The sequence below is a fragment of the Ambystoma mexicanum genome, chromosome 6q (genome assembly GCF_040938575.1).
Source record: "Ambystoma mexicanum isolate Mex_15411 chromosome 6q, UKY_AmexF1_1, whole genome shotgun sequence".
Classification (NCBI taxonomy): Eukaryota; Metazoa; Chordata; class Amphibia; order Caudata; family Ambystomatidae; genus Ambystoma; species Ambystoma mexicanum.
This window is the reverse complement of record NC_090937.1, coordinates 731,361,328-731,383,787: the sequence shown is the minus strand read 5'-3', so window position 1 is coordinate 731,383,787 and position 22,460 is coordinate 731,361,328. Positions and strand designations below refer to the sequence as shown.

General features: G+C 46.0%; 1 protein-coding gene across 2 annotated transcripts in view; it reads right to left on the bottom strand.

Moving 5' to 3' along the window:
- ARHGAP10 (Rho GTPase activating protein 10) overlaps positions 1-22,460 on the bottom strand; it is a 2,208,119-nt gene that overhangs the window by 99,685 nt on the left and 2,085,974 nt on the right. For both annotated transcript variants that reach the window (XM_069631250.1, XM_069631251.1), the window contains one exon: positions 8,025-8,116. In XM_069631250.1, the coding sequence (XP_069487351.1) occupies positions 8,025-8,116 (92 nt within the window). The remainder of the gene's footprint in view (positions 1-8,024; positions 8,117-22,460) is intronic.

Genomic DNA, 22,460 nt, shown 5'->3' with positions numbered 1-22,460 from the left:
CAGTCCTGAAGTTCGAGAGCGTGAAGAATCTCTCTCAACGTCACCATCCTGAATGTGTCCTTCCTCAGGAACTTGTTCAAGGCCCTGAGGTCCAGGATGGGACGCAGACCTCCCTTCTTGGTCACCAGAAAATACTGGGAATACCAACCCGACACTCTCTGATCGGGAGGTACCTCTTCCACAGCACCCTTCGACAATGGGGCTCTCAGTTCTTCCTGGAGCTCCTGTCCCTTTTGGATCGGGGGAGGTGGTGGTCTGTCTGGAGGGCTCTTTAGAAAAGGCAAACGATAACCCCACCAAAATAACTGCAGGGCTAAGGCATCGGAAGTTATCTCCTGCCATTAGGGCCGATGCGCTGCCAACCGTCCACTAACCGGTGCATCATGGGAGCCGAAAATCAAAGCGGCTTCGAGGACGCAGGTGTCCCAACTGCTGTTGCTGCTTGCTGGCTTCTAGAGGCCCCTCTGCCCCTTTCGGGACGCGAGAAGCGCCTCTGCCCTTGCCTGGCTTGCAGGAGCTGCACCTTCCTGCTATAGGGTACGTAACGTCAATAGCCTCTGCCCAAGGTAGGTTTGGACGGCTGCACCGCTAGGCCCAATGATTTAACAGCCAACTTGGATTCCTTAAACTTCTCCAAGATTCGTCTGCTTTCTGACCGAAAAGCATCTCACCTTCAAAGGGCATGTCTAGCAGCCCTTTGGCTGGCGTCTCATTACTACTGCTGAACTCATTGCTCTGCAAACGCAGTCCGCTACGTCCAGGCCCGTTTGCAATGACTGCTTGGCTACCTCCTTCCCATCCTCCACCAGCTGTAAAAATCTGTCCTGCATGGCACCCTCAGGGACGTATTCAGCAGCATGTTCCACAGCCTTCCATAAGCCAATGGAGTACTTGGCGAATCCACAGGGTATGTTTGTGGCTTTGAGCGCCATGCTGCCAGCAGTGAACACCTTTCTGGCCAATGCGTCCAATTTTTTTCCTTCTCTGTCCGTAGGCAGATTGGAAGTGGATGCTGCTGGTCTGGTGGAAATAGTGGCAGCCTGTATATTTAACCCTTCCGGGAACAGGTGTGTGGCGAGGAAAGAAGGCTCTCCTCTTGCTGGCCTATACTTCCCTGTGAAATTGGCATTCACAGGGGAATAGTACAAAGGTGCTTCCATAAGGAGCCCAAATGGTCCGCAATGGCTGGCTTGAATGGCATGTTATGCTCAACCGTGGGACCATCGTCCAAAATGTTAGTGAGCTCATACTCCTGAAGAGGTGTGGTGGACGCCTTCAGCTCAAGGATGTAAACAACCCTGTGAACCAGATCCCTGAACTTGATGTTATCATGGGTATAGGGCTAGTTTTGTTGTAACTCAAGGTTTGGGGAAGTACCCAGACCACTGATGTCTTGTAGACCCTGAGCTAGGGTCAATAAATCAGCCTGGATGTCGAAAAAGTTGATGCTGTCGGCACCCGTTGTTAGGGAGAATATTCATTCTATGGCTAATTTCCCTTACCTATAGTGTCCCCCAGCAGCTTTGCTGGATTTGAAGAGAGTTTCTTTTTTCCTTTTAAGAGTGAGACTCTTTTTCCCACTCTTAGGCATTTTTGCCATGTGTGTTGTATGCTATTGTTGTGTTTAATGCCTATGGGATCTCTCTCAACCCCATAGAAACCATCTTTATTCACATGTGTTACCCAGCACCATCAGTGCAGTGACACAGGGGTGCCGTAGCGACCCCCAAATATAGACTCCATACCCTGGGACTGACTACTGTCTCCCAAGGCATGTAAAGTCCCCATTGACTTTACTAGTCGAATCCTATGAACTAAACCAGTACAACCCATCTTACTATGGAGGTACTGGAAGGGGTTAATAGTTTTTCCCCTATGTTCATTTTCGAGAGGGTACCGTACAGTCCCTCTCTCAAAAGTTTCTGGCTGGTGGCAGTGGTAACTACTGTAAATATTCGACCGCAAATATTTCCCTATGGGATTTTCCCATTGTTCGAGGCTACCACTTTTACTGACAGCCTCTAACATACCGCCGGTGTATTTTAATATTAACTTTACTCTGGTAGGTTTTCATTGCCAGAACTTTAATATAACTTCTTTCTCGTGTCTTCCTCTAAACTCCTAACCCAGGTTGGGGATCCTTTGTTCGTCCTTTTGGCGGGCTTCTGCCGAGAAGCCCTCCTTTCGGCGCCACTGAGTCTGGGGTGGGTCCATTGTGTGGGAGGGGGAGTAGGACCCCTGGACAGGGTTGCCTCAGCAACCCATGTCGCACTCTATCCCGATAGGCTGGAGGGTCTCCCGCCAAGATGACCACTCCACCGTGCGAGTGACAACTAGGCTGTATGAATGGGGATCTTTTTGCATAAAAGCAGGGTCCCGAGGACTGGAAAAGCAAGACGTCGCCACTGGAACTAAGAAGCCGAAGAGGAGAGAAGCCAAAGACATCTGCAACGACTGAACCGCCGGTGAAGCCCTGCTGCAGCGTCTCAGCACTTTTCTCCACACGACGAGAGAAGATCTTCACCTGCAAGAGCCTTCTTCCCTTGAACTGGTGGGGCCACCCAGTTTGCCAAATGCCTTCCCGGACCTGCCTTGGTCGAATCTCCCGTACCCTGTACTCGGAGGCCGGATAGCCAGGCGCCAGACCACCCGGACCGCGATTTAAAGGAGTGTACCTTTTATTTCTTCGGGCAGCACCGCGGCTGGTTTCATCCCTGGGTAGTGCAGTAACTCGAACCTTCCTCCACGACGAGAGCCTCTCTTCCTCTACTGGATCACCCGAACTGCAGGAACTACCAGGAACAAGCGCCACCATAGGAGCCATGTCTCCATTTTAAGGTACATTGTTCCGCCAGGCCGCCCTTTCTTCGCGGTAGCACTAAAGGGGTTTTAAATCCTTTACCTACCTGTTGGGTTGGCCGCCCCCTCTCTTAACATTGTCATTTCAACGTCTGCATCCGCCTTTTCCACTTTGTTAACCAAAGACTTGACTGCAGCTACAAGAACATTTTGCTCCTGGGCCCTTGCCCTGTACCAACTGACTTTGGCACAGGCCTGCTGACTCTGGTCACATTTGTTAGATCTGCCTTCTTTAGATTGATTCTCAGCTATAACTGTGTGGTGCACCTATTTTCTTTTAACTACCCTTTCCTTCCCATTTTCTAACCTTGTGAAATGCCATTTTGCTCAGTTTTCATCTAAGTATTGCTTATACTGATACACTGCCTTGCTTAAACTGGTTCACAAACTGATGGGAAGTGTTGCTAGGGTGTGTAAGAACCTATTTCTTTATAACTTGTGCGTTCCCTCCCTTGTGAGGAATTGTTAGAGGATCCCTGGTGTGTAGTCACTGTGCTGGTTTGCTCAGTTTTCACTCTGGTTCACTTGGCCTACAATTTAACTTGGGAGTGTGTATATTTTTCTTTTGACTTAAATTAACTTGCTTGATGACTGTGATACATGTGCTTTATTAGAAGTGTATAACATAAATATATATCTACTTTTTAAATACAAAGCTTTGGTCAGTGTCTCCTTGTACCATAGTCTAGTGGGCCTATTGTGTAAACCCCGAATACTGCTCATCTCCCTCTTGAGATAAGTCTGACTGCTCAGCCACAGCTACCAACTAAATCTGTGTGGTACAGACTGATACCAAAAGGGGATTTATTGCTCTCACCTGTAGTCTTAATCGTGTGTAGTGCTCCCCAAGGGAACTGCACAGGATTCTGCAAAACACCTGTTTAAATGGGGTCGACTGGATCATCGGGGTCAACCACGCCAAATATGGATTGCATCGAGTCGAAGAAATCCCATCTCGATAGCGGTACAAATGAACAGTCGCTGACTGTTTCGATGCTGAAGGTACTTTCGACACTGATGGACGCTCGGATAACCAATGGACGTCGTTTGTCTCGGCCTTATGGCTCTCCAGCTACTTATGCCTGGACGGCCAAAGGCGTTTGACAACGACGGAAGGGGGGGGTCGGGATCACTGAGCGCCGCTTTTGCCACCAAAGCTTGCTGGTCGGGTGCCGGAGCTGCACCTACAGCAGCTTGTTTCCTAAACATTTCAAGCATGGACATTTTAAAATGTTCCCACTCTTCGTGAGTGGTCGACCCCACCGACTGCTTTCCTCGTTCTGAGGATCAGCTGGACTTGCGTCGATGACGGCGGTTCTGCTTCTTCTTCCGTGAGGTAGACGAGGAATAGCTCCTGGAGTGGACCGTTTCGTAGTCTTCTTGCAATGTTGTTCCTTCCCTTTGTCGGGGTGGGCACCTCTGTCTTGGCCTCCCAAGACCAAACGAGGGACCATGCCGGAGATTTGGCGACCTGTCGGGCCAAAGCCAGTCTCCCGGCCCTCTCACATAGGGCCTTTGGCTGCATCTTTGCGCACAGCACACAGGCCTTTTTGTCGTGACCAACACCTAGGCACCACAGATATGCGGTGCGGGTCGGTTACAAACATTTTGGCCTCGTAATCGCGGCATTGCTTGAAGCCGGAAACCCTGTGAGATGACGTTGCGTCAAGGTTTTCTGTGCAAAACGTACAACTAGGTACAAATAAACGTTGAGTAAACTCGAGTTGTGTTACCGATGCAGCATGCAAGACGGCGGAATAAGGAACTGCAGCATGGGGCGCAGTGACGTGCTATATATGCGACGCCTGCCATCACTTCCGGAGCCGACGATCGAGAGCCGAGCAGGATGGATCGACGTCTGAGTCGAGGTCCACTACGCCTGCTGTCAAAAAATTTCCAACGGCAGAGCTGGATGATGGATATCTATCAAGATGAGGAATCTGCGGAAGAAAAGCAATTCATTGAAGTAAGCTCCTTGTATACAACACTTACCACAGGAGACACTGACCGTATGCCAACAGGTTACGTAGAACTGCCTGGTGGGCTCTCTACTCTGCCATGGAATCCCGGTCGACACAATAGAACCATGTGAAGGTGTGTACGGATCCCCAGGTTCGGCCTGCAGATGTTCAGCAGGGGAACGCCAGAGAGGAAGGCTGTCATAGCGGCAAAGGCCCTTGTAGAATGAGCTCTGCGCTTCACAGGGAGGGGCCTGCCCGCTTGATGACAGAAGAAGATGCAGAAGGAAATCCACCTGGCAACTGACTATTTGGGCAGTGTATTCCACATTCCAGAGGGGCCAAATGTCACAAAGAGCTGAAAGGTCTTCCGGAACGTCTTTGCGTGGAATATATATTTCAGAGCATGCACCACATCCTGAGAATCCAGCAAGCGTTCCACAGGACATGAAGGTGAACTTAAGAAAACAGGCTGCACGAGCAGCTTATTGAGGTGAAATGCGGAAGGAACTTCTGCCACAAATGAAGGGTTGGTGTGTAGTACCACCTTCCACTTGTCGAAAACCAGGTAGGGGGCTTTGCAGGAAAATGCCTGAATCTCACCTACACAACGAATGTCGAAAAGACAAGAACTAGCCTCCAGGGGTAGAGCTAAGGGAGCCCTTTCTATTGGCTGTGGGCAACATGACCCAAAATGACTAGGTTAGAGCACTTAGAGTTTCCGTTTTTAAAATAAAGTGCTCTATGTTACCAAGGATTCCCAGCCTGACGACAGGGAATATTCCTACAGCATGTGAATCTATGGAAGATAATGCTGGCAAACCTAAACTACCTCTTCAGACAGGTCCCAATCCCTGTATTTTAAGTTTAAGATTCAGAGTGCAGAGATTGGGATTAAGAACCTGCCCTCCCGACTGGGGTAGAAGGTCCTCTCTCATCGGGATGTGTCAAGGCGTGCAGATAGCCATTTCTGGAAGGCCTGTATACCATGTCCTCTGCACCCAATCTGAGGCGATCAGCAATATCAGGGTCTGGAACCTCCTCTGCCACCTTAGAACCTACATGAGGAGTGTAATCAGTGGGAATGGGTAGAGTTAAAAATTCCACTTCACTAGAAATGCACCCCCATGTGCCCCTTTCAGGAGAAATTCCATGAAGCAGAACTGCTGACACTTCCTCCTGGCACATGTTGCAAACAGATCTACATGAGGGGAATTCCGTACGAATCTCCTGGGATACAGCGCTCTGCATGCTCAGAGCATCGTCCAACAGTCTCTTTTTCCGGTCGGATGGGCTGCGTACAAAGAACTGGTTCTCCAACACCCAGAACCACAGCTGCATTACTTTTTTGCAAAGGGACAAGAAGCTCACAACACTCTACCTCTCTTGTTGAGGTAGTGCATAGCAACAGTGTTGTCTGTATCAGGTACAGTTTTTCCACTGATGCAAAGTAGGAAAGCATCCAGACTTTTTCCCATCGCCTGCAGCTCAAGTAGATTGATATGCAATCTGAATTCTGGCAAGGACCAAATCCTGCTCACCCTGCGATATCTCAATGGAGGGCTTAAGGCTTTCAGGGAAGAATCTGTGATCAACCGTTTCCCTGGTCACAGTTGCCAGAATGGTTCCCCTGCACTCAACTTGCCCACTTGGGACCACCAATTTAGGTCCTGTGCTAATTGGAAAGTAACTCACAGCTGATTCCCCATGCTTCCCCCAGTACTGGGACCATTGGGATCTGAGTGATTACTGCATCATTTTCGCCCTTAGGCGAGGCTGTGGCATCAGAAACATGCCAGATGTCATGTGGCACAGAAGGTGTAAGAATGTTAGGGCTGGCACAATCATATGTCAATAGAGAAAGATATGGATCTTCTCCCTGTTGTGTTTTCTCCCTACCACTGTCATAAGCTTGGAGAAAACCCTGGGGGTGGAGGTGAGCCAGAACTGGACACAGAATTGTGAATGTGCCTTTTCGATCAGAAACCTCTAGAACAAGCATCCAGTCTTATACTGCAGGCCTTGCAAAATTAAGACTAAAGTCACCAACTCGAACTTGCCATTTCTCAGGTACTTGTTAAGAAGTTTCAAGTCCCAGATGGGGCAAAAACTGCCATCCTTTTATGGTACCCAAAAGTAAGGAGAGTACCATCCCCTCCCCCCTCTCTACTTCAAGTACTGGTGCCATTGCTGGTTTTTGTAGCTGGGTCTGAACCCACCGGCCCTCAAGAGGATCGTGTCGGAGGGTGACACCCTCCCTGTGGCTGATGATCAGGGGGCTTTTGAAAGAAAGGTAGGCAGTACCTGAAAGCCACTACCTGAAAGACCCAAGAATCCGAAAGTATTTTGTCGCCAACCGTCCAAGAACTCAGATATTCTTGTCCCACCGGCTGCGCATACTGCGATGCCGAATGAGCTGCGCATACTGCGATGCTGAATGAAAGAGAATTATAAGTGGGTGCGGGTGGGACCTTTGTATAGGTCTTCCTCTTCCTTCACTTGTGAACCATTTTTGTACTACTCTGGCTGCTGAAAAACAAGCATTACCCATCAGCGCAAATATTTGGAAAGGTCTGAAACCAGAGCCCCAGGTGAAAGCTGATGTAGAGGCAGCAAATGTAATGTTTAATGTCTGTTGCACTGGTACCCTAATGATTTAACCAGGTCTCTTGTTCTCATGGTCTTGTGAGGGGTATCTGCCAGCTCCTTCAAGCATCCTAGGCCATATTGCCACTGCCGAGGCCAAAGCCATTGGCCCATGGGCCTTGGCAAAGATGTTGAGCATTGTGTTCCTTTTCCAGGCAGTATAAACAGATCCTGTGGGGGTCAGAAAAAAGATACCTGCTTCCTGCAATCCATGCAGGGCTTGAAGCCCAAGTCCCTTACCGGGGTGAGGATATTGGGGTGAGGCATGATGCAGTAGTAAGAGCTCAATATTAGCTGTATTGCTGAAGCGTACAGTGTGTGTGGAAAAAGGAAACTGAGGTCATAGTGTGCGTTGGCTTCGTATGTACTGGCCAAAACATCATGTCCAGCGCATAGATGTGGAGCCGTGCTGCGCCCCCTGGTGGAGATAAGGTTTCCGAAGGTAGCTGGTGCTGGAGTAAAAACATAACAGATGAGGAATTTGCAGAAGGAAGGAATAGATTAGAAACATTTTACTCTAAAAAAAAAAAAAACAACTGAAATCTTTTGCCCTATACTTACCATCTTCAAATATTGCTCCTACTTGAAAAGACAACTCAGAACTGTGCTCCGCTTCACAAGGGTAAACTGCTCTTGCCTTCTTGTTACCAACACTGAAAAGAAAATTAATAAGACCTTAAAAAAATATTTCCTGTCCTAACAGGATCTCATTTTCATATATAAACTTTCTTTTGCGCCTTAAGGCTATGAAGCCTCAAAATAAATAACAGAAATGCCTTCATACTGAGCCGTTTCTATTTTGAAGATTTCATATTCACAGATTTACATGATGAGGGCAAGGTGAAAACATTTTACTGGCAGACCACAATTTGAGGACTTTGACCATAATTCGACTTTGCCATTGCAGCAAAATTCTCAGGGAGTCCACCGCAGAGCAAAAGTATACATATTTTTATATGATTTCTAAAATACTTTTTAAACATTTAAGTGAAAGTGTAGGCATGTTATTCAATGAACAGATGTGGAACTTAATAACTCTCCAAACAAAGCAGTCAACATGTCAATCATCTGTTCATAAACATTACACATCATATCTCAAGTGTAACAAAGGTATGGTAAACTAAGACACTGTAACATTGTTGTCTCTGTTGCCAGTCTATTGTTGGCTGTGTTGATTAGCAGGGGTTCCATGAATCCCATGTTTTAAAAAACGTATCTCAAACTCTATTGTGATATATTGAGAACAAAATTATTTTAACATTTGGGTTGGGGGTATCAAGATCCAGACTAGTCTATGAGCTCTGACTGACTGAAATGCCAGGCATATCAGCCCATCAGAGCACACACAAATCCAAAACAGAAGATATGGAACAAGTGAAAGGATCCAGATCCCTCTTCCAGCATCAAGCCGAGACTTTTGAAGCACACCCAGCCTGCCCGCAGCCAAGCATGAAGGTTCAGGCTGCTGAGGTTCAGATGGAGAACCAGCCCTCCTGACTGGGAAAGTAGACCCACACTCTTTGGAAGCGCCTCAGGGTACCATGTCCTCTGAGCCCAGTCTGGAGCTATCAGAGTCGACCTGGTTCCAAACGGGCACAGTCCCCTGAGAACCAGTGGAATGACAGAGATTGGCAGAAATCCAACTTGTTTGCTGAGGTATTGCATGGCTACTGTGTTGTTCATCAGACCAAGTAAACACATGCCTTTCACACAGAGGAGTAGGGCAAACAGGTCCAGCTTGATTGCCCTCAACTCCAGAAAGTTGATGCACTCCTGAGACTGTGAGGGAGACCGCAGTCTGCTCACCGTTGGATCGAACATGTGAGCACCCCAACCTTTCAAGGATACATCAATGATCGCCAATTGCTGGGGCCAGGTTTACCAAAGCAACGCCTCCTTTAAAAGGTTGTATCTTGTAAGTGTGGACAAACAAATAGAATAACCAAAACCAAGGCGAGGTATAGATTCAGAAGCCCACTCTTTTCAGGTAACAAAACAATAGTCTGCTAGCAGGCAGTGGCATTCAAGTAAAGGTGGGGCTAAAGAGAAATGGGAGACAATTAAGAAGAGGGAATAAATAGGAGACGGAACAAGACAGAAGAGGAAGAAAACAATGGAGGGAACAAGGAATCCAGGGCTGGAAACTAGTCCTTTGTTTTTATTTGACTCCTTACCCAGGGTAGTAATAGGAAAAACCATGGGTCTGGAGCCTGCAGTGGCTGGTTAAACCACAAGGCTCTCAGGGGTGGGAGGATCTGTCAAGAATAGATGATAAAAGGGTCCAGCCTTATGCTTTTGTGCAAGATCCTGGTAAAGATAAGGAATTGAAGCTGGCCTACACCATGCAAGAGTGAGTTTGTCTAATAAGGATCCACTTAGTGGCTATAAGGGAACCTAAGACATCTTTGGCTAGATGATATCCATGATCATGTGTGCCCTTACTTCTTCAGAAGGAGCAGTCAGACCCAGGGTATCCACCGCTCGAGTCGCTCTCAAAGAACCAGTCAGGTCTCAGAACTGTAATTGGTGTCATGCCAATTTCTGAAACTTGTGATCTTTCCCCTCTACTTATGTCACATGTTTTCTTGGTGGTCATCACTTCCGTGAGACATGTGAATTTGTTCCAGAAGATGTCTGTTAAAACAGAGCACTTAATGTTCCCCAAGGAGAAACTGGTTTTAACAGTGAGATGGTCCATCCTGTCCAAGGCAGTGTCAAAACAAAATTTCTCTCAGAAGAGCCATCTTGTTGTGTTTTTTTGTCCAACACATCCCTCCAAGATGGATGAAAGTTCAAATTAAAGGCATGGTCTAGTAAATTTTTTTATTGTCCCTACGGGTCGGCCATGTTTTTTTAAGCCTAAGTGGCTAGATTTTAGAAAACTTTCCTATGGACCTTACCCGAGTTTTCGTCCATTAAACGCACGCGAAAACAAGCACCAGGGCGCCGCCATTTTCTGATAATCCTATCATTTCCCCCATCGCCCTGGCTGACCTGCTTTTGCGGCACTAAATCAATTCCCCCGCCCCTGAGCCTGACATTATCAAAACATTCATATTCCCCGCCTCTCTCCGTGACGTTACTGTGCTGCGTAGGCAAACGCGCCCAGTCGTCTTCTACGCGACTCCACACAGGACCCGGAAACCAACACAGACCATCTCACAACACAGCGCGCCACAATTCAGAATATGAAACTGTACTTTAAAATCAAACAGCAACACGGTACATTTGGTAAAGTACATGTATTTTACATTAAATGTTTAGAGAATATTCAGCAATTGCCATATGAACTTGGAAAGCCATTTATTTTCTTTTATCTGTATCCGCCATGGTACACAGGGTGTTGCTTTTCGTTAAAAGAAGCACTTTGGAAGCACGGTGAACCGCAAGGCTGTTCCATCAACTAGACACTAGTCCATCGTAAAGGTTGATATGTTGCTTCTAGCCACTAGTACAGCGTAAGGGCAGGTGGGCCCTTGGCGATCGTCCCATAAAATTGTCAGTGTGCTCCAGTTGTTCACACGAAGCTGCAGGTGTCTACTGTAAAAGCCATCTGCTGGTGTCTCAAACCGATGGCAGTAGCAGAAGGGGAGCAAATACTTGTAATGAAAACAAAAAAATTATAATTAGTCTCGCCAGCCGATCTTCATTAATATTACTTATTTTATTTATTACAGCCGATCAGAAACTATTTGCTTGCAAGGATAGTTCAATGGAGTATGTTCGGCTCTAAAATCAATGCAAAAAGTAACAAAATAAATTGAGGCCAACACACAATGATAAACGACAGTTAGTCTACATGCGTGAGGAATGATATGATATATGATATGGCAGTTGTAACGCGCCTATATCAAGTGTTTCTAGGCGCGACGAGGCAGGTGGGGAACAAGGGCAGACAGACAACGATCTTACTAGGCCAGGTGTCTTTCTGATCGCGCATGGGGAAGGGGTGGGGGAAGTGCTGTACATGGTTAGTTGAATACAAATTAAATAATAGGGCCAGCTGGTGGCAAGTGCAAGTTAAATGTCGGGAGAAGGGGCTGAAGGATACAGAGACAGTCCCGTAGTGCAGTGAAAAGTGGCTGGGCCAAGGACCGAGATCGGTGAGAAAAGTGGACCTGCATGCCCATGTGCCCACTACGAACACGTTTTCCTTGCTTTTCCTAGCTCTTCATTCATTCATTTATTCATGCATCCATTCATTAAATCTTCATTCCGGTATAAAAGCGTGTAAAGATTTACTTACATTATATTTGAAATTTCCATTGTGTCTCTTCGTAATGCAGTCTGTAAAACGGACCGTGCTCTTGAGGATTTTTCGTATACTGAACTAAAATGAAACTCGGTCTAGTTTCTGAATTTTCTGCCTTATCCTCTCTTACGTTATTGCACACCCCCTTCAAATGTAGTTCTTTCGGCATGGTCCCTGTCTCAAGGTCAAAAAACAATAGACCCTTATACTTCCAGTGCGACTTGTGGGCCTCATCTGGGCGCGAGCTGAAAATCAAAGCCGCTGTCCTTCGCATTCTTTATTTGCAACATCACGTAGTATAGGCATCTGTGAGAATTTGAAGTTTAGAATCCGTCTATGTAGTGCGCCTCAATGTGCAAATGCGAACTGGCTTCTCTCCCAAATGCCACGGCCCGCTTGGCTGGCGCGTTCTAAGTGCCCCAATTTTGTCCCCGTTGTCTGCGAGCTTTGCGCCCAAATTGAGACATTTAATTTTTGGCGGAAGGTCAGGGAAAGTATAAAGTACCACAGGAGTTGAGTTAAAAGTGAGATTTATTGTTTGTTTGTTTTATTATTTGCAATACGCAAGCCTCCCCTGCGTTAACAGTGCACAGCATTTACATTTACATGAGATGAGATGAGACATGAGAAAAATATATACATACACATATATGAGGTGAATAGAGAGAATTCAAAGATGACACCCAGCTTGTTCGCCACCCATGATGGTGAAGGTAGGGGTTAGGTTTACAGGTACACTGTACAATAACATTTATTTACAAATAGACATTGCAATTATTTAAACCGGGATTTGTACTTCACAATCAGCTGTGCTTCGGGTGGGCATGGCACAGTCGCAATGTTCGGTGGCATTGGATCACTGCTCTGCACAGAAACGTCCACAATTCCATATCTGTGCTTCTCTAACACAGCAACAATAAGGCCTTTCACAAAGTCAAACTGCATTTCATCATAGACTGGTTTGATCACCCATTGCTTACTTCGTTTTGAAAACACCTTAGTGTAGCGAGGCATCCTTACTTTACCCCTAGTCCTAGATTGTTCACGTCCGACATTGCTGTTATGGGCCAAGACCGCTAGTAGAGTGCGATGTTTCATGCCCCGAAAGCTAAAATGCAAGTGCTTTGGCCTGTACTTTAGGCACATATTGTGGAACACCTCCAAATCTCCTGTGTGACAGAATTCTGTCAGTCCTCTCAAATCTCTTGATAGAGTTTTGTCGAAAACAATCTTCTCAATGGCTTTGTGTGTCGGTGAAGATGGAGTCAACCACTTCTTCCGTGCCTCCTCTGGGGACAAAGGGCCATGTTCACATTGGTGGAAATGTTGATTTGCTGTCCAGCGGTGAACGTTGGTACAGTGGTGCATCAGTGACCGCCATTTTTCAAGTAGTATTTCCACTGACCCTTCACAAGTTTTTGAGCTCCACCAAAGATGGTTGGTGATAGAATGTGACCACTGCAAAATACTTTCAAAACCTTTTTTTTCCCCTGCAGCCGAGATTTTCTTATTGATTGATTTAGCAAGATGCCATACGTCAAATTGATGTTTAATATGTGGGAACTGCTCTCTCATTGTCTTGGCAATTGAAACGTGTCTGTCCGTGGCTATGAGGTCGATGTGCATTCCCCTCGATTGTAGATATTCCACTGATTTTATAAATCCTAGTTTCTCCATGGCCACTGAGGATGTACATTGTGTTACCTGCACGACCACCGAACTCACAATTTTCTTAATATCCATGTCCTGAAAGTGGTAGGTGCAGTACTTGGCAGAAAATCCAGGGCTGTCGCACTGTCCATCGCCGGCTAGCCTGAATCGTTTGCCTTTGAATGTACTTGCTAGAGACAATTGTTCAATTTTACAAGAATCACTAATGGCCGGAAACAGATAATCGCGTTGGTATATGTAGTACAGTGCTTTAGAAATGAAATGGAGTCCCACAAACTGAAAGAAAGCCTCTAACTTTCTAAAACTGGAGCCACTAAAAAGTGATGCAGCTGCACACAGTAGATTGCCTGCTGGCAGTTGCCCCAGCATCTGTTGTGCAGACCATGAGAACCTATGATTTAATCTACAGGCGGCATTTATTTTGACATTATTGCCTTTTATTTGATGAGTCACATTAATCGATGGCTTCCCACATACTTTCCCTCTAATGGAATGCACACATTTCTGCATACTTATAATTTCCATCAAACAACTGTCGAATACAATGTATTTGCTCTCTTTCATTAGACTGTCATCCTGCGTCAACATTGTTTCGGCCTGCGACGTTGTGGAGATTTCAACACAATGGAAAGTAATATCGCTGATATCAAGTTCTGATGCGTCTATGGATGCTGCGGCTGGTTCATTCTCTGTCATTTCGACATCTATTACTTCAACATTGATGGGAGAACACAACAATGTCGACAGGTTTTTTGGTGGCAAATTTTTGGCGGGTGTAGATTGTGTGAATTGATCTGCAACTACTTCAGAGCTATCTTCAATACATTCAATAACATCTTCTTGTGGTGGTGCGGTCGCACTGTAGCTATGGTCCAATGCAACTTTGCTGTAGTCTCCAAACACAGTTAATTCATGTTCTGGCCATTGGACATGAGCATCTCGAGCCTGAACACGCCTCGCCTCAATTAATAGTTCCTCCATAGTGTACACGGTCTGGCAAGCCACATCTCTCATTCGCTTCACTCTCTGTGTATGTATAGTTCTGACACCCACGGGTAACTGGAGGAGAGATTGGAAAAGGAATGTTCAATTTAAACACAAGATGGAGTGTAGTAGAATTGACTGGAAAAAAACATAAAATAGTCCCCAGCACAAACAATTTTTTAAAGTTATGAACTGTTTGTAACTAACCTTTTTTAGGTTTTTTTTCTTTGCAACTTTTTTGACTCGACTTTCAACATCTGCACGCTGTAGCTCCGATTCGTTTCCGCATGTCCTCCCTTCCTCGTGCGCTGCAACGACTATATTTTCTGTATCCGCATAGACAGCACGGAATGAGGCTCCATCGTCTCCCTGAAACATAGTACTTTCATTACTATTTATCAAAATATTGTTAGCATAAAACACACGTGAGGACGAACACACAGGTACATCTCAATAGCCAAACACGATTTAAACATTGTGTGCAACAATCAAATGACAAGTATTCGACCAGTGATGATCTATTTCGATGGAACGGTCAGTATCCATACCTCTGGCTCTGCATGGACTGCCATGAATGGTTGTATTGGAGAGGAGGCATCCGCATCTCCCTGAAACAAACACAGTACTTGCATTAGTATGCTTTTCAATATTGGAAACACAACACACACTTGGGGTCGACGGCACAGGTACATATAAAGAGATAACTACAAATGATGCATTGTCCAAAAGAATCAAGGAAAATCTAAACATGATCACATTTCATCGACTTATTTCTCCGATTCCTTTACATCTGCATCATCTAAATGAGATGTTGTGATTGTGGTGGAAGCTCCGTCGTCTCCCTGAAACACAGTACTTGGATTAGTATGGTTTTCAATATTGGAAACATAACACACACTTGGGGTCGAACGCACAGGTACATATAAAGAGATAACCGCAAATGATGCATTGTCCAAAAGAATCAAGGAAAATCTAAATATGATCACATTTCATCGACTTATTTCTCCGATTTATTTACATCTGCATCATCTAAATTGGATGTTGTGATTGTAGTGGAAGCTTTGTCGTCTCCCTGAAACACAGCACTTGCATTAATAGGGAAGAAAGTATAGCAAATGGAATCATGTTATATGATCACGCATGATGGAGCGGTCATTATCCATACCTCGTGCTGCTGAAGAATATCTATGGATGTTGCAAATGTAGTGCGCACTTCCGAAAGCTGTTGCGCCGATTCGTATACGCATGGTCCCGCTTCCACTTCCCCTGGAATTACTTGAATGTCAGGCTCTGCATCAAGTGCAGGGGTTGACGCTCCATCAACTGCCTGAAACATAGTACTTGCATTAGTGAGGATTACAATAGTGAAAACATAACACACACCTGGGGTCGACAGCACAGGTACATATCAACGGCTAACCACGAATGAAACATTGTGTAGAACAATCAAACGACAAGAATTCCAGCTCTGATGATGACGCTCGATGGAGCTGTCAGTATCCATACCTCCTGCTGGTGAAGAACATCTAGAAATGTTGTAGATGTGGCAGGCGCTTCAGCATCTCCCTGAAAGACAGTACTTGCATTAGTATGGATAACACTAATTATAACTGAAAACAAACACCAGTGGACGATAACTAAGGTGTATATCAATTGGAAAGCACTAACCAAACATTCGGTAAAATAATTACACGATAAAATAAAACTATGACTTGACATGCATAAAACAAATCGGTAGCGGATTAGCCTAGTAAGATTACCTGATACGCGTTAGAAGTGGTTGATAACTGCGACCACGTCAAGGATGTAGAATGTTCTTGCTTCAGATTCATGAGATAGTCAAGAAGTTGAAAAGGTAAATTAATGATTGATAATGAAATGCCAATATTAAAAATAGCCATGTAAGGCGACAGAATACTTGAAAAATGCTCAATACAGCACAGTTCCCTGTTCCCATATATATACATTGCGTTTGTGGGTTATGAAATCGAAAAAGAATATATTGATAAATGTCATTATTCAAAAAACTATACACTCATATCAATATCGAAATTATTACAAGGGGTAGAACACCTACAATATCAATTAATCCATTCGGATACCTACACACTACCGCAAGGCCTAAAGCTAAATCCGGACACTTGACTCACAGGTGGCGGAATGTGGACGAATAGAGTGGGAATAGTGTTTTCGAGCAATTTCCGTGTCGTTCGCCGTTTATTCTTCTTTGCTACCCAAGATATTGTGTACATGTCCAAGGAAAAGTGCCGGCTGCAGATGCGGTATCGATCACCCCTCTTGTCCTGTAAGACTTGTTGGACTCTACTTTCCAGCTCATCCAGTGGATATCCTCAATGTCTGACCCACTCTCTTATTCGATCAACAGTTTTCAGGAATACATGCATTTTAGTGCCTTCAGATTTCGCATGGGTCTTCGAAGGGCAACCGCTAATCGAACAGGCAGGCATTGTTGATAAATCTGAAAAGTAAATATCAACATTATTATACAATCTTCAAGAGTAAAGATTTGATACAAAAGTAAATGAATCATACAATGATCAATGCAAGGTTTGATTTGGTCGCAGGAACTATACCAGTTCATTATGTGCTGCTTAGTATTTGCATAAGTTGCAGAAATGTATAAATGATGTGACTAAAAACTGAACATGTGACTCATCCCTTGGATTTTCTGTATTGCACGAGAAGGAAACATGCTTACATTATAGACTGGACCCCCAAAGGATGCAATTCGATGAAAATAGACACAGCAGAAAATGAATAGATCTATTGATAGCATAGCAATGGAAACTCAAGTCAGTAGCAATGAGACCAATGAACCTAGCACTATTGTGTACTCAACTCGCAAATAGATAGAAATTTAAAAATCTGCGAAATATGACTAGGATACATGGCCTTACCTTGACCAACAAACAGTTGGATTCAGCAAGCAGAGCAGTATGTTGCAGGAGAATTGGTGGGTGGCCACAGGTAGCACAATGATGAGTTTGCTCTAAGCGGTCACAGAAGTTCACGGATAGCAAGACGACGAGCAGATTAGCGTAGATCTCAGTGGTTGCCAGGTAACACGTTCAGGAGTTGACTTGCAAAGCACAAAGATGTTCTCATGAGACATATCAAGTGGTTTATAAAGTATTAGAAACGGGGGTGTGTTTGTGAATGAATGACGTATGTATGTCGTGGTTTTAGGGGGGCGGCCTGCTTCAAGGTGAGGCCTGGCTGGAGACACGGGGTCTGAGGAGGCCATGTGACCGATGGCCCCTTGGCGTGGGATACCTTTTGAAGTGTACATGTACTTTGGCACCTTGGCCTTTCGCGCCCCTGACAGCCCCCTATGCCAGCGCTCATCCACTGGCGCGAAACCGCCTTTGATAGAGGGCGGTGGGATGGATGGGCCTGGGGCGTGCAGATAAGGCACAGGAAGACTGCTGAATGGAGACACACTTAGGTTGACTGCTGGGGGACGGCATGCTTCAAGGGGAGGCCTGGCTGGAGACAGGGGGTCTGAGGAGGCCATGTGACCGATGGCCCCTTGGCGTGGGATACCTTTTAAAGTGTACATGTACTTTGGCACCTTGGCCTTTCGCGCCCCCGACAGCCCCCCATGCCAGCGCTCATCCACTGGCGCGAACCGCCTTTATATCAATATATAGTATATCGTCTTTATATCAATGATAGTATATCGTTGCTTATCAATAACAAATGCCACATACCGGAGATTCTTGTGAGCACAGACCCACACTTCAACCGGTGTATTATAGTGGTCAAGACCCTAAGGCCTGTATAATCCAATGGTAATTGTTAGTATAGATATATGTGTGACTTTTATAGAGACATAACCCATTGAAAGACTTTGAACAAGTGTTATTTAGTGCATGCATTATCGAGAATATGTTATGTTAGCTTAGATAGATAGTGACCACCCTGCTTCACAGCGACCAGACCTTCACCCATTTGGAGCACTGATGTCTGACGTCCATCCTTGAATGGAGACACTTGATTCATTTAAAAAATCGAAACAACCGCTGTTAAAATATATGTGGTGTTTTATTTTGTATCTTATTTTCATGATACAAAAATACAAGACTTTAAAGATTATACAGGTCAGGTTGCAGCACAGCGAGAGAAAATCCCCTGTACTGACCGCTGTCACTCGGGAACGTTTCTCTAATGGCACGAACGGCACAGGCGGGTATCACTCTTCGAACGCGGTGTCCAAGCCTCCCGTGGAGCCACCATGTAAAGGAACGATAGGCCACCAGCCTGTGCCACCTGTGAAAAGGAATTAAACAAACTGTTTTTAAATGACCACGATAAGTTTAATAAACGTTTGTTGTCAATGACAATTCTTGTAACTAATGGCATTCTGCACGGACAAATGCTATCTAGACAATGCACACTATTGAACGACTTACATGCGTTACAATGATATGTAGATGTAATTTTGGATATAGTAGAAGAACATGAAATAGGAGTGGCATGACAAGCAGAGTATACTTACTCGTTACTCGGATTACGAGGACGAACAGTTGCGCGAAGTTCGTGCATAAGCACCTTCATTATTCTCAACACGGCCCGTGTGAGGCAGGCTGCCCTGAAGTCTGCCAGCTCGGTGATGCATTGTGGTCGTGGCTCGCCTTCCGAAATGTAGGCCAGGCATCCCGAGTTTTCTCGGCAGCAGCAGTTCTCGTCCTCAGTTGGCATTAGCTCGCACCGATTGCATGTGCACCAGGTGGAGACGCCGTCCATTCGACTAGGCCCAGGCTCTTCATCTGTTGATTCGTCCTGCCAACTGCCGTCCGAATCCCCATCGTTTTCGCGTGCTTCCCTTTCCAGTAGTTCCTCCTCGGTATACTCGGGCTCGTACATGTAGGGCATTATTGTAGCCATTGTGTGTTAGACAAACTAAAATAATTTATAGCGGTGGTACTGGTATCTGTTCACACGGGCTACAAGCGGCGAAGGTAGCTGACCAGAGCACTGAAACGAGTCTCAGAATACTCAAAGTAACACAGAGAGAGGAATGGAATCGAAAATCTGCTGCTGTGTGTTGTGAAACTGTCTGTTTATACGTATTGAGGAAAGAGGCGTCCTGCCATTTCCATGGCGACACGTCATTAGCTGAAGCGCAGCGAATGTTGACACAAGACGTGCTTTGGCGTTGGGAAATGGGCGGTACGAGTCTGCTGATGACAGGCTCAGGGGCGGGGGATTTGATTTAGTGCCGCAAAAGCAGGTCAGCCAGGGCGATGGGGGAAATGATAGGATTATCAGAAAATGGCGGCTCCCTGGTGCTTGTTTTCGCGTGCGTTTAATGGACTAAAACTCGGGTAAGGAAAGTTTTCTAAAATCGAGCCACTTAGGCTTAAAAAAACATGGCCGACCCGTAGGGACAATAACTTTTTTTACTAGATCATGCCTTTAAATTGAAGTCTTACACAGGAATAACAAACTGGCATGGGGGAAAGTGATGAAACAAACCCTGCAAAAACTGCATAACAGTGGGGAGGGTAAGAACGGGCTCTGCCCAGGGGACCTTTTAAGGACCAAAATGGTAGCCAGGTACTCCTTCACAGCGCTGTTAGGTAAGATTTCATACGTGTATGTAATTTTCCCTCCATGTGTCAACCCCCAAACTTTTTGCTGCTGTTTAAACACCATTGACTGATTTTGTCAGAGAAGCACAGCCTTCAGCTGCACTCCTTTTGGCTTTCGCTCACTTTTTATGGGGAAACTGACATGCCCTTAAAACAGTCAGTACTGGGAGACTTTGTTTACCTTAGTCCTTTTCTCATGTTGCAACCTTTGTGCAACATTTAACAAGTGTGCAATGTATCTTACCATACAGCACACTTGGGTCTATAGTCATTTCCAAAGGCCCTAGATACTCTCGCTGGACTTTTTATGAACTGGGCAGATGTGTCAGGGACAGGACTGGTGGCAGCTATCGTTTCGCATTATTTTTAACCCTTTCCTGCCATGTTAACCGCATTAACCGCGTTTGGCACAAATAGGTGGCCTGGCTCCAAAATGGCCATGCCACGAGGTTCTTTGTCCTGTCCTTTGGCCATCTTGCCCCTTCACCTTCCCCAGGTCGAATCGACCCAGGCGAGTCCTTATTTGGTCATGCACTTTCCCGCGAATCCCAATGCTTTTGCGGGCTTCTGCATTCCTTGTGTGTGTGACTCCAAGATGTGGGTTGGGATGTCTGGTCCCAATACACATCCTGGGTGCCAGAGAGTCTGGAGTGTCCGGAATGCCTGAGACCTCCATGGTCTGTGATTGGTCCACGTATGGAGTGTGTGCGTATGGAGTGTGTGTTTGTGAGCAGATCTCCCATTGGGTCCTCTCCGTTTTGGCGCAAAGGGAACTTTGGATAAGAAGAGGCTGAAAACACCACTACCATGTCGATCTCCTGAGTTCTCACTGAACAAAGGATAGGATACAAGTATCCTGCAACTACGAAGCTGAGTCGAGGAACCGCTGGTGACCCGCTGGAAGGTTTGGCACCATGAGCCCGCTGTCATCCTGTCGGACCCCTCTGCATCTTGTCATCCTAGAAGGTCTGCGAAGACGCTTCGATGCATTGGAATAGTGGGACCAACTATTCTCGGCACCTTCATCAAAACCTGCAAGTAAGCTTTCTCGGAAGTGTCCCTGGGCCAACCAGTGGGCTGACCAGCTTATGCAGGACCTTTGCTGTTTCTGCTGTCGTTTTGAGGAGACCCTCGAAACTTGGTATACTGCTAGCTCTGTGTCCACGGTACCCTCACAACAAATTTCGTACACTTGTCATTCCCAGGTCTGAAGTGAGACGAGTGCACCCGGACCGGAGTAAACACAGTTACCGTGTTGCCCTGCTGCAGCAACGTCCTTTGCAAGTCCACTGCATTTGTGACCCTCTTGCCCCTGAAGCCTGCCGCAGTGAAACCGGGGCGATTCATCCACCCAGAGCGGAGAAATCGCCACTATCCCGCTGGATCCCAGGAACTAAAAGGTGCTGAGATGTCCTTTTTGCCGCATTCGAACCTGCAACCAAATTGGACTAACCTGCCGAAGTTTGGGTCTCCTTGCATCGGGGACCGGTGAGTAATCAATACCCCAACCGGTGGCCCTTAGCGCAAGAGCCCATTTTTACGCACGAGTGGCCCCTGGGAACACTCTCCTGCCCGCTGCTATTGTGAAATAGTGACTCCATCCTGAACTCTCGAACTGCCTCTGCCTTCAAGTGGAGGTCCTTCTTGAATAGTGGGAACTTGTTCTTCATCGCCTTATCCACCTTCCCGAGCTGCTAGAGACCCGTGAAGAGACCCCGTTTTGCACATTGAAACAACCACGTGCGCTGGCACTACATGTACTATTGAGCACAATGCTCCCCTCTTCTTAGGGTTTGGACTGCCTCTTAGTTAGGTGAATAATTGATGTTGAACTGGGCCTAAAGATTAACTGCACTGCCTGTTTCCTTCCCATCTAGGTTGTCGACATATTTCGTGCAGTCAACCTTTTAGACCCCCGTGGTCTTGTATACATATATTGTATTGAGTGTGATGTATTGGTTTACTTAGTATTACTGTGACTCTTTGCTATGGTCTAGGTTTTTTTTTTTTTTCCCCACGCTGTGCAGTGTGCTCCTTCAGTCACTCGAAGATGCCCCGCTCTCTGCACGCAGCCTTTTGACAGCCTATCTGGCCCACCACCAAAGCCATACCTTTGATGGCTGACCGCTTTACAACACATTGGACCTTTTCACCTGTAGTTATTCGGTGAAAGGACTACCTAGAGACCAGCCCAGTGTGGCGTATGGATCTCTAATACAGTGCCTATCAATTGCTACATAGCTTAGACGTCCCGTGTACAGAACCTTGTCCTGATGATGGCCGTCCCAAAGATGAGGTTCATTTAGCCCAATTCTAAACGGCTGAAACACCTGGTGTAGACATACTACTCCCCGAATTCACAGCACATTGATTGCTGTTCACACATGAAAAATCTTATCTGTTGCCTCTTAGTTGTTTTACGTTGTCTTTAGAATTCCGCTTTGAATTGTTTCACAATTGAACTGTGTCTGTTTT